Source organism: Somniosus microcephalus, chromosome 18 (genome assembly GCF_052327205.1).
Source record: "Somniosus microcephalus isolate GS21.2 chromosome 18, FLI_Smic_1.0, whole genome shotgun sequence".
NCBI classification, from domain to species: Eukaryota; Metazoa; Chordata; class Chondrichthyes; order Squaliformes; family Somniosidae; genus Somniosus; species Somniosus microcephalus.
In genome coordinates, this window is record NC_141004.1 from 25588879 (window position 1) to 25602222 (window position 13344).

The 13344-nt window shown below is 45.5% G+C and overlaps 1 protein-coding gene across 1 annotated transcript in view; it reads right to left on the reverse strand.

The window, feature by feature from the left end:
* LOC147105146 (sortilin-like) overlaps positions 1-13344 on the reverse strand; it is a 69616-nt gene that overhangs the window by 23947 nt on the left and 32325 nt on the right. Inside the window, exons 9-11 of the mRNA XM_086011239.1 lie at positions 10292-10436; positions 7171-7326; positions 5236-5342 (exon numbers count right to left, since the gene is read on the reverse strand). Of these exons, the coding sequence (XP_085867365.1) occupies positions 5236-5342; positions 7171-7326; positions 10292-10436 (408 nt within the window). The remainder of the gene's footprint in view (positions 1-5235; positions 5343-7170; positions 7327-10291; positions 10437-13344) is intronic.

The following is a 13344-nucleotide window of genomic DNA, read 5'->3' on the forward strand; positions in this document are numbered from 1 at the left end:
CGTGGTACTGGTCATGTCTGGGCAGGGGAAGGCAAAGGGGAAACGGGAGTACTCATCAACGATGTTGAGGAAATACACATTACGGTCAGAGGACGGGAGGGGCCCCTTAAAGTCGATGCTCAGGCGCTCGAAGGGGCGGGTGGCCTTGATCAGGCTTGCTCTGTCCGGCCTAAAGAAGTGCGGTTTGCACTCGGCACAGGTCTGGCAGTTCCTGGTCATGGTCCTGACCTCCTCGATGGAGTATGGCAGGTTGCGGGCCTTAATGAAGTGGTAAAGTCTGGTGACCCCAGGGTGGCAGAGGTCGTTGTGGAGGGTCTGAAGTCTATCACTGCGCGCTGGCGCATGTAATTCGTGACAGAGCATCAGGGGGATCGTTCAGCTTACCTGGCCGGTACAAGATATCATAATCATAGGTGGATAGTTCGATTCTCCACCTCAATATCTTGTCATTCTTGATTTTGCCCCTCAGCTTGTTATTAAACATAAAAGCGACCGAACGCTGGTCGGTGAGGAGGGTAAATCGTTTGCCTGCCAGGTAATGCCTCCAGCGTCGTACCGCCTCCACAATCGCTTGGGCCTCCTTCTCGACCGACGAGTGTCGGATCTCAGGGCCCTGTAGGGTCCTTGAGAAGGCGGCCACTGGTCTCCCCTCCTGGTTAAGGGTAGCGGCTAGGGCGAAGTCGGATGCATCGCTCTCCACTTGGAAGGGGATGGACTCGTCCACTGCGTGCATTGTGGCCTTGGCGATGTCTCCCTTAATGAGGGAGAAGGCTGCGCACGCTTCCTCCGTAAGGGGGAAGGATGTGGACTTCATGAGGGGTCTGGCTTTGTCTGCATAATTGGGCACCCATTGGGCATAGTAGGCGAAGAGCCCCAGGGTTCTCTTCAGAGCCTTTGGACAGTGGGGGAGGGGTAGCTCCATGAGGGGACGCATTCTTTCGGGGTCGGGGCCGATGACTCCGTTCTCTACTACACAGCCGAGGATGGCAAGGCGCGAGGTGTTAAACACACATTTCTCCTTATTGTAGGTGAGGTTCAGCCGTTGGGCCGTACGGAGGAATCTCTCCAGATTAACGTCATGGTCCTGCCGGTCGCGGCCGCAGATGGTGACGTTATCTAGGTAGGGGAACGTGGCATGCAGCCCGTTCTGGTCAACCATCCGGTCCATCTCCCTTTGGAAGACCGAAACCCCGTTGGTGACGCCGAAGGGAACCCTAAGGAAGTGGTAGAGGCGGCCGTTCGCCTCGAAGGCTGTATACTGGCGGTCCTCAGGGCGGATAGGGAGTTGGTGATAGGCCGACTTAAGGTCGATGGTGGAGAATACCCGGTACTGCGCAATCTGATTGACCATATCAGATATGCGGGGAAGGGGGTATGCGTCCAGCTGGGTGTACCTGTTTATGGTCTGGCTGTAGTCGATGACCAGGCGGTTTTTATTGCCGGTCTTAACGACCACGACCTGGGCACGCCAGGGGCTGGTGCTCCCCTCGATGATGCCCTCCTTCAGGAGACGCTGCACCTCAGAGCTAATGAAAGCTCTGTCCCCGGCGCTGTACCGCCTGCTCTTGGTCGCGACGGGTTTGCAGTCGGGGGTGAGGTTAGCGAACAGGGAAGGTGGCGGGACCTTGAGGGTGGATAGGCCGCAGGTGTTACGCGGTGGGCGGTTTAAAATCTGTTGGTTGTCGACTGTGAGTGGGGGGAGGGGTCCGCCGTATGCTAGCGTGATGCTTTGGAGGTGGGATTGGAAGTCTAGCCCTAGTAGGACGGCGGCGCATAGCTGGGGGAGGACGAGGAGTTTAAAATTTTTATACTCCGTACCCTTAACCGATAGGGTCACAACACAGTAGCCGCTGATGTCTGTGGCGTGGGATCTCAATGCCATCGAGATCCGGTTGCGCGTTGGCAGGACAGGGAGGGAGTAGTGGCTCACCGTGTCTGGGTGGATGAAACTCTCCGTGCTTCCGCTGTCGAACAGGCAGGTCATGGCGTGGCCGTTTACTCGGATGTCCATCATTGACTTGGACAGGTGATGCGGGCGGGCTTGGTCCAGCGAAACGGAGGCTAGTGTATAGCTGAGCGAGTCGTTGTAGTCTGCGGGTGAGGCGGTAGTCGGGTCTAGAGGCACGGTGGCGGTCGAGCGTGGTGGGTAAAATGGCGTCTCCCACGAGGTTGGACAAAATGGCGGAGAAGATGGCTGCCCCCGTAACTCACATGAGGCACTGCTGGTGTCGGTTGCCTGTATCAAAGATGGCCGCCCCATGACTCACATGTGGGGATGCTGGCCTCTGTTGCCTTGAAGGAAGATGGCCGCCCCCACAGCTCGCATGAGGCACTGCTGGCCTCTGATGATCCACCTCTGCAGGCCTTAGCGAAGTGGCCTTTCTTCATACAGTTTGAGCAGGTAGAGTTCCTGGCTGGGCAGCGCGACCTCGGGTGTTTCGCCTGGCCACAGAAGCAGCCGCCGCCGGCGGCCCGATCGCGGGGTTCCGATGTCGGAGCCGGTACCGGGGGTGGCGGTCTCGATCGGGTCCGGGACGCCGACGCTGAGGTAGGTCTCGGGGGGGTGCTGCGGGGGGTATCGCGGTCGGGGTCGGTCCCAAGGTCGCGAGTTACAGTACCTTGAGTATGCCTCGAGGTCCCGATGGGCCACCTCTAGAGAGAGAGCGAGTGCTGCAGCTTTGTCCAGGTCGAGGTCCCTTGCTTCCAGTAGTCTTTGCCGTGAGTAGTCAGACCGCAGGCCTTTCACGAAGGCATCGCGGACATTGTCTTCAATATTTTCTGCCGCCGTTACCGCTTTAAAGTTAGTCTCTGCCGAGTGCTTGTAGCACCCGTAAAAATTCCTCCACGGGCTCTCCTGGCTGTTGCGGGCGGGATCTTAGGAGGTGTCTGGCATACATGGAATTTACCGGGGTTTGGTACTGTCTTTTCAGCCGGTTGATGGCGTCCTCGTATGTTTTGAGGTCCCGGATGAGTGCGAATACTTTAGGGCTCACTTGGGCGTTCAGAACTCTTAGCATGGATTTCTGAGGCACGCCGGATTCTCCCAGGTAGGTTTCGAAGCAGCTCAGCCAGTGTTCAAAGTCGAGGGCTGAGTTTGCTGCCTGTGGATTTAGGTCCAGGTACGGTGGTCTGAGGGCTCGCAGCCAGGCAGGCTGCTGTGGCTGTTGTAGCTGGGCGTCTGGCTGGTCGCTTGGCTGATCGTTTGACTGCTCAAGTGTCGACATTTTAAAGTTTAGCCAATAAAATTGATATACCTATCAATTCATCCAATGAAAAGCGACGAGTTAAGAAAGTAACTATAGGTTTTTATTGGCTAAATAACAGAGCCCACCCTCGTGGGTGATCGGATCCAACAAGGAGGAATACCAGCCAGTCGACCACCTTTATACCTGGGCAGGTAGGTGGAGCCATGGGCGGAGTCAGCAGTGGTCAGCCCAGGGAAAACAGCATGACAAGAGGCGACCTCGTATAGTGATACAACAGTGTGAACAGTGATAACGATATAACAGTGATAACTATAGTGTAATGATAGTGAACGATAAAAGTGGTTTACCACAGTGCCTAATCGAAAGAGGTGGTGCTGTTCCTCAAGCTTACATTCAGCTTCGTTGGAACAGTGTAAAAGGCCAAGGACGGAGAGATTAGAGTGGGAGTGGAGCGGAGAATTATAGTGACAGACGACCGGAAGCTCGGGGTCACCCTTACGGACTGAACGGAGGTGTTCCGCAAATTGGTCACCCAATCTGCATTTGGTCCCCCAATGTAGAGGAGGCCGCATCATGAGTCGCGAATACAGTATACTAAATTGCAAGTACAAGTAAATTGCTGTTTCACCTGGAAGGAGTGTTTGGGGCCCTGGACAGTGAGAAGGGAGGAAGTAAAAGGACATGTGTTGCCATCTCCTGCGCTTGCACAGGCAGGTGCCATGGGAAGGGGTGTTTGGGGCGATAGACAAGTGGACCAGAGAGTGTCGCGGAGGGAGCGGTCCCTTCGGAATGCTGAAAAGGGAGGCGAGGGGAAAATGTGTTTGGTGGTGGGAGCACGCTGGAGGTGGCGGAAATGGCAGAGGATGATCCTTTCAATGTGGAGGCTGGTAGGGTGAAAGGTGAGGACAAGAGGAATCCTGTCGTGGTTCTGGGAGGGAGGGGAAGGGGTGAGAGCAGAAGTGCGGGAAATAGAACGGACACAGTCAAGGGTCGTGTCAACCACGGTACAGGAGAATCCTCAGTTGAGTAAAAAAAAGAAATATCGGAAGCACTAGTATGGAAGGTGGCATCGTCAGAGCAGATGCAGTGGAGACAGAGAAACTGGAAGAATGGAATAGAGTCCTTACAGGAAGCGGGGTGGGAGGAAGTGTACTCCAGGTATCTGTGGGAGTCAGTGAGCTTATTGTGAATGTTTGTCAATAGCCTATCCCCAGGAGGTGGAGACAGGGAAGTCGAGGAAGGGAAGGGAAGAGTCGAAGATGAACCATGTGAAGGTGAGGGAAGGGTGGAAATTGGAAGCAAAGTATAAATTGGGAGTTGGGGTTGACAATCCGAATACAGAATAGTAAAAGCAAGAGTTGAGACTACCTCAGGTAGGTACAACTGCACACCAGGTGGAGTATAATTCAGCCTGGCATGAAGCTCCATTTTAAAAGTACTCAGGCATCCATTAGACTTAGAGAAGTTTATATAAATTAAAAAGATGGAAAAATGATGAAAAGTTCCACTTTTGCCCACGTTCTCAAGGCATTTAAAAAAAAAAAATCAACTGCCTGGGAGCGGAGATCTGCACACATGCAGAGGTCCAGTTTTGCATACGTTAGTACAGGATACAGCATGGCACTAGAGTCAGTGTAACTCTGGTATAAAAGCTGTGCATCACACCATAATTTATATTAATACAATATCAAAAGCCTTCTATAGGACGGAATGCAAACACAGAATCTTTACATTATTACAACCATATCCCCATTTCCTAGTATATTAACAAGTTCAGTTCTGGCAAACCATTCCTGATTAGCAGTATAATGGCAATTAAAACCATTTTGCCCTCTTATCTGTAAAGCACACTCACTGGAAGCCAGTCAGAAAGCATGTTCTATTCTAAACATCTCAAAGTGGCAGTTTTGAACTGTATAAAAAAAACCTCACTTAATATGCTGCATAGTGAAGACTTCAGCAGAACATTTAACATATCCAGACAAGGAGGTCTCAGCTGTACCGACACATATTTATGGCACATACTCACCTCATCCTTATTTTTGGCAGTCAAATCACAATCACTATTCTCTGGTTTTCTTAAGGGATTCCACTCTCCTCCTCTGTCAAATGTAATGACAGACTGAACAGAACCATCTAAAAATAAAATTAAAATGCTATTTAATACAGTCTAGATAAGACCCGTTTCCCCATGGATTTTCTGAAAACTAAGTAAGTGTCGGCCAGTGGCCCAGTGGGTAGCACCCTCGCCGCTGATTCAGAAGATTGTGGGTTCAAGTCCCCCTCCAAAGACTGGAGCACAACAATTGAGGCCGACACTCCAGCGCAGTACTGAGGGAGTGCTGCACTGTTGGCGGTGCCATTAAACCGAGGCTCCATCTGCTCTCAGGTGGACGTAAAAGATCCCATGACACTGTTTTGAAGAGGAGAAGGGGAGTTATCCCGGTGTCCTGGCTAATATTTATACCTTAATCAACATATCAAAAACAGGCCATCTGGTCATTATCACATTGCTGTTTGTGGGAGCTTGCTGTGCGCAAATTGGCTGCCACATTACAACAGTGACTCCACTTCAAATAGTACTTCATTGGCTGTAAAGCGCTTTGAGAGGTCTGGTGGTCGTGAAAGGCGCTATAGAAATGCAAGGCTTACTTTCTTCTAAATAAGGCTAGTGGTGAGTGCCAGCAGTGACAATGAATTCCAAATTGAGTTGCAACCTTTGACTGAGACACTCACTTACTGTATAACTCCCAATGGTATTTTCTGGCTCTTTGCCAAATCACTACAGAGCCCCAAGTGCTTATTGTAACAAGTTGTGACTCATTGGCTAAACACAAAGGAGCAGAAAGATGCAGTTTTGGTCACCTCATCTGAGGAAGGATGTTCTTGCCATGGAGGGAGTGCAGCGAAGATTCACCAGACTGATACCTGGGATGGCAGGAATGACGTATGAGGAGAGATTGGGTCGATTGGGCTTATACTCACTGGAGTTTAGAAGAATATGAGGGGATCTCATTGAAACTTATAAAATTCTAACAGGACTAGACAGACTAGATGCAGGAAGGATGTTCCCGATGGCGGGCGAGTCCAGAACCGGGGGTCACAGTCTAAGGATAAGGGGTAGGCCATTTAGGACTGAGATGAGAAGGAATTTCTTCGCCCAGAGAGTGGTGAACCTGTGGAATTCTCTACCACAGAAGGCAGTTGAGGCCAATTCATTAAATATATTCAAGAAGGAGTTAGATATATTTCTTAAGACTAAAGGGATCAAGGGATATGGGGAGAAGGCAGGGACAGGGTACTGAGTTTGGATGATCAGCCATGATCTCATTGAATGGCGGAGCAGGCTCAAGGGGCCGAATGGCCTACTCCTGTTCCTATCTTCTATGTTTCTATAGCAGCTCAGGCCATCTCATGAAGCAGGGCAGTGGGAGGGTGAAACAATTCCCATTAAGCAAGCACACTGAAGGCCTCACTGGTTCCCAAATAATCATGATATGTCCTATAAGCATCCAAATTAAGTACATAACACATCTAATAAATATAAAATTGCCTCACTGAGCAGCAGTCCACTGTCTAGGAGAACCCAAACCAATGCATCACGATCAAAAAATAATCCTATCACAAAGGCTCACCACCTTCTCGAGGGCAATAAATGCTGGCCCTACCAGCGGTGCCCACATCCCATAAAAAAGAAAAAAATCTGACAGAATTGCTTTTATTTAAAGTGCCTTTTGCTTGTTTACAGTCAGTGCAAACAGATTTTCTTGGGCTGTAACTTCATCTTCGTTTTAAGATGCGGCATGTTTTAGCACAGCAATGGAACATAAAAAATATATGAAGTTTGAGACTTAAGAAATAGCATTTAATATTTTCAATTTTACAAATTATAAAAATAAAAGGTGTGCAGTTTATACTTCTAAATCAGGACAAGATTTAAGAAATGCAAGTACGTTTTACTTACCTTCAGCAAGTACACTACTAACATATACTCCACGCAATGAAGTAACATTTGTGAAATCTGTCTCGCCTCCTGTCGTCGTGTACAAATGTCTCTCAAGAGATTTAGAATACACTATTCCACGATCATCTGAAACATAAATTGTGCCAAAGCCCGTATCTATATGGGGAGGGCAGGGGAAGAAAAAAAAATATTTAATGCAAAAGGTTACAAGGTGCTTGATCATCTATATAACATCTATAAGATTTTATTTAAATTGAGTCTGGGCAGTGTACTGAGCTTGAATACAGCTCCTCCGCTCCTGGGATCAGAGTTTGAATCAGCACAGACTGGCGAGAGAAAATTAAACTTGATTGCTATAAGGGCCCTAAATCAATTTTAACAGCCTCAATCCAGTTCAAGTTCACAGCAAAAAATAAAATCCACACAAACTGTCTATTGCATTTGGAAACAGTCATCTGTGGTTGTTATAAATTTTGGGAGGAAAAACAAACCGGTGAAACTTAAACCTGCACCAAATTCATGCTGTACCTGACCCGGGAATGTTTGATGCAAACAATGAGTGTCAAAAGTACAATCATATTTCTATTCCCTATTGATAGAGAGTGGTTAGCAAAGCATATGGGATCTTTGGTTTCATAAATAGAAGTATTGAGTACAAAAGTAGAGAAGTTATGCTGAACCTTTATAAAAGCACTGGTTAGGCCACAACTGGAGTATTGCGTCCAGTTCTGGTCACCTCACTTTAGGAAGGATGTGAAGGCCCTCGAGAGGGTGCAGAGGAGATTTACCAGAATGGTTCCAGGGATGGGGGATCTTAGCTACAAGGGCAGGTTGGAGAAGCTGGATTTGTTTTCATTAGAGCAAAGGAGGTTGAGGGTGATTTGATAGAGGTGTACACTATTATGACGGGTTTGGATAGGCTAGACAGGGAAAGGCTGTTCCCACTAGTTGATGGTACAAGGACTAGGGGACAGAGATTTAAGGTTTTGGGCAAGAGATACAGGGGGGATGTGAGGAAAAACTTTATGCAGCGAGTGATGAGGGCCTGGAATTCGCTGCTGACGGAAGTGATGGAAGCGGAGACACTCCATGTTTTCAAGGGGAGACTGGATAGACACTTGAGGGAATAAACTTGCAGGGCTACAGGGATAGAGCGGGGGAATGGGACTGACTGGATTGCTCTACAGAGAGCCGGCACGGACTCGATCGGCCGAATGGCCTCCTTCTATGACTGACATACTTCACTTTGAAACAGAACAATTTACTACAATTTAAAAGCTGCAATTTTTGATACTGTTTTTATAAATTTCATAATTTAGACATTTAAATTTTAGTCCAAGACTACAAGTGGAGCCATGACACCCGTCATAATAAAAGCCATCTTATTCAAACAAACTTAAGTGATTCAAAATACTGTCAATGAAGGTTTCACTTGGCGGTTCTTCAAAATCATTGCTTTGGCTGTCAAATCAACTTGCATCGATATAGTACCATTAACAGAAAAAAGGTCCCATGGCACTTCACGGAATTAATCAGACAAAAATGGGCACCAAGATAAAGCAGATTTTAGGAGCGGTAAACAAAAAGTTTGATCAAAGGTAGGTTTTAAGGAGGACCTTAAAAAAAAAAAGCAAAGGCAGTGGAGAGGCAGAGGGATTTATGGAGAGTGTGTGGGCCTAGATGGCTAAAGGCACGGCTGCCAACAGTGAGACGATGGGAGGGAGAGATGTACAAAAAGGCCAGAGTCAGAGGAACGGAGAACTTTGGAAAGGGGAAGGGCGTTCATGGCCTTGCCCCTTCAACAGTCCTGGAAGAGATATAAAAAGTGAGAATTTTAAATCGGAGGTGTTGGGGGACAGAGAGCCATTCTATGTCAGCAAGAACTTGGGTGACAGATGAGCGGGATAGGATATAGGCAGAGTTTTGGATTAACTGAAGTTTACAGAAGGTGGAAAATGGAAGGGCATCCAGGGGACCATTGGAATAGTCAAGTCTGGAGGGGACAAAAACATGGAGGAAAGTTTCAGCAGCAGATGGGCTGAGGCAGGAGCAGATGCAGGTGGTATTACAGAAGTGGAAATAGGCAGTCTTTGTAATAGAGAGATTATGGGGTCAGAAGCTCAGCCCAGGGTTGAATTGGGCGCCAAGGTTGCGAATAGTCTGGTTCAGCCAGAGACAGTGGTTGGGGAGGGGGAATTGAATTGGTGGGTAGGGTATAGGGGCTGAGGGCAATAACTTCAGTCTTCCCTATGTTTAGTTGGAAGAAACTACAGTTAATTCAAGACTGAATGTCAGACAAGCAATCTGACTGCACAGTGACAGAGTAGGGGCTGAGAGGTGGTAGCATGGCAGCTGGATGTTATCAGCATACATGTGGAAGCTGACCCCATGTCTGCAGACGATGTCACCAAGGAGCATCAGGTAAATGAGGAAGAGAAGGGAGCCAAGGCACATGATAGAACTGTAGGTTTTGAAATATCTAATTGTGGTTGAATTCTTAAAATATTCAACAGCTATCCAGGATGGTTTTCAGATATACACACACACACGTAGCTTGTTATAATTTTTTTTTAAATCAATAAAGGAGTAATCTGGAAGCAAAAAATGAGATTTTTAACTATTGTCTTTTCTCAGCATTTTTAAAGAAGATTGCAGTTCACTAGTATAATCCAGTTAAGCTTTCTTTCCCCTTCATTTCTGAAACATGCACAACTGTTCCAAAGCACTTTGCCACCAAAGCCTCTTAATTTGGTGAGCCTGGTAATAACATTTCAAAAATGATTTTAATGATCTTTATCTTTAAGGAGGTTGTTTGGTAGTTTAGAGTTTGACCCCAGTCAGACCACCTCCTCCCCCTCCCCAGTTTAAAATAAACTTGTAACGAATTAGGATGCAACTTCCAAAAATGCGGTCATAGCAAATAATTTCAGACAACACAGGGGGTATTGTCTTACAAGATTCAGACAGTGAAATTTCAACATCAGCTGTATGTTAATTTTTTTCTCACATCTCTGCTTAAATACCCATCTGCTGTCATCTACACCCACCATTCCAAGTAAAAACTACAGAACAGGAATATCGATTACTTATAAATTAACATTCATTTGATCTCGACACCTACCACCAGGGTCATCGACATGCATGAATACCATGTCATCATTTGCAGCCAGTATGGAGTAGAACTGTTCAGCGCTTGCATGAGGCAACTGCGCCATATTCCAGGTGTCTCCCATATCCAAGGACACATGGAGTGCCCTTAAACTGGCCTATAAGTGACAATATAAATAATGAAACATTTCTAATGGCCATAATGGTGAGAAAAACCCAAAGATTACAAACAAAATCAAAGATTAGAGAATGAATGTGCATGAATTATACAGCATAAATTTAAGGGACCGTGCATAACTATCATCTTTTTTAAACTATTTTTGATATCCCAATCCCAAAAGTGCGCAACTAAGATGGGTAAACCCTCACTGTCTCTCCAGGTGTGCTTGCACCTTTCCAAAAAATAATAATCCTGCATAGTCCCAATGTACTGAATTCTCCAAGTTGTATCTTTTAGAACAGTACTTAACAAAATTACATAGCTTATCCAAAATATTTGTTTACAAACATTATTCTACCAAGGATTTAACGGATCTAACTAAACTGCAAAAATGACAGTTTAAAGCTGTAATATACCACTCTACAAATGCATGCATATAAAAAGGTCCCAAGTAAATATTCTAACAAAATTGCTACTTCAAATTCAGATTTACTATTTTACAGTTGACTGATCAGACATGCATAATTTAGAATTGTAACTGCAAACTGTAATTCTGGTCTCTATCTTGCCTTGCTCACCCAAAAAAAGTAATTCTCTTAAAAGAACGAACATCTAATCCCATATCCAACTTGAACGGTCCTGGTTAAATTTCTATCCATGGATCTTTATTTACTAACATTTATTATTTATTTGGCAATTGTGAAAGTTAATAGCTGAACATGCAGCTACATTTTTTGATTAGAAACAGATTTAGATTCTCCTTATTGAACAAGTTGAAATTTAAGATGGAGGAATTCCACTTTCTATACTTCCTGCTTAGGATTCTAAAAACACAGCAAAAGTCTGCCCCAATGAATGATGCTACGTAGCATTTCCCTTCCCCCATCTAATAATTTAGAAAACATCTGAAATATATTAGGAGATACCAACAAATTAAAGACACTAATGATCAGTTAAGATGCCAGGAGAGACAGTTGAGCACCTGGATGGGGATTTATTCATAACTTACGATAGGAATTCTGATGGGACTTGATGAATTTTTTTTCTGGCGAGAACTGAAAATAATGTTGAATTCAAAGCACCACTGCAGATATGGAGTTTTGCTTGCAACGGTCAGTGTTATTTCAGCATATTGAACTTTATATTGGCCCTGAATTTGCGGTCGGAGGCTTCACGCAGGGAAATGTCTCTAATCCGCAAATAAAATGCCCACGTACCTGGCGGTCCGGGAGGTACAGAGATTTGCGGTCCTGGGCCTCTCTGGGTACTCGCGGGCAGAGGCCCATGTAATCCCAGGGGCACAAGCACACCAGGGATTACGTGGGCCAGCCCAACGAATGAGCAGGGGATCCCTATTCATGCTTATGAGGATTCCATATGTACAGAAATCCCATAAGCATGAATGGAAATACACCAAAAAATACAATGCACCAAATTTAAAAAAAAATTAAAATGCCATTTAAATATTTAACAAAGTTCTTCTTTTGAAAAATAAATGTAAATGTTTTAACAGGGCTAAAATAAACTTACCTTATTGTACAGGTTTTTTAATTAATATGTATAAATAAATGATTGCTAAAAAATTTTTTTAAATATTTTGTAAAACCCTTACGCTGGTTAAAAGCAGGCCTTACGCTTTTACTAGACGCAAGAACTTCACGGGCATTAGCTGGGCGGACTCTCCGCCCGCAGATGCCCTTTTCCCAGGGAAGCAGATGATCGGTCAAGAAAATTCTTGACAGGTCGCAAGTTCCGGGTGTTCATGCATGCGCTTCACATGCCTAAACCCGGGACTGACACCACACACACACACAAACAAACCACACCCCCCACACACCACCACAAGACACCACACACCACCCACAACACACCAACCCCACACACAACACACCACCACCCCAACACAAACCACACCAACACCACACACCCCAACACACCACCCACACCCCACCACCACCACAATTTGATTCAATAAGAAAAGTACAAGATATTCTTTCAAAAGAAACACTTGTAGCACTCAAGTAACTAATTCAGTTTTCAAGCATTGTAACTTCCTGGTCATTAGAAGTTCAGCAGGTCAAGTTCAATTTTGCAGTTTGAGGGCATCTTTATCTTGCAAGGGTCACCCAGCGTGGGTTATTTAGTACTACAGTATACATTACTCTACATAAATGATGTTCAAGCCAGTTCTCTTAGAACAGTATAACCCAGACATTATTGTAGGATACAAAATCTTGGGGCGCATTTTCCCTCTGTAAATATGCTTAAATTAAAAAGGTCAACTTCAATTTGTTTTTAAATGTTATTTATATATGCAGATAGAAAAATTGGCACCCACATTAGAATATGGTTATGGCAACTTAATTCCCCTATTAATTACCCCCACAAAGCCCACTAAAGTAAATAAAGTACTTCAAATTCAATTAAGTTGAGTGTCTATTAAAAATTATTTTGTAGATCTCTAGTTTGCTTTAAAATATTTGCACTCAAATATGAACTAGATTGTACACAAATAGATACTTTTCTTGGGCAAATCTTTTCAGCAGAAAAAATATTTACACTTTTATTCCTGCAACTGAAAAAGGATTATGTAGTGCAAAAAGAATACATAAAGGGCATAGTAGCTTAAAGAAAATATACTACAGGTACACTATCCCTTATCCGAAAGCCTTGGGACCAGCTGAGTTTCGGTTTCCGGAATTTTTCGGATTTCAGAAGGTATTATTATAAGACTGGAAAATTTGTATTTAATATAAATTTTTAAAGTTCAGGCTACCTCTTGCGACTGTTCCATGTCTCATTCCCCTTCCTGCTTCTCTGGAAAGCCGGATATCGGCTGACTCCTACTAAGCTGGCGCACAAATCAGGTTGGGGGTCGGGTGTTTTGGGGGGGGGGGGGGGGCGGG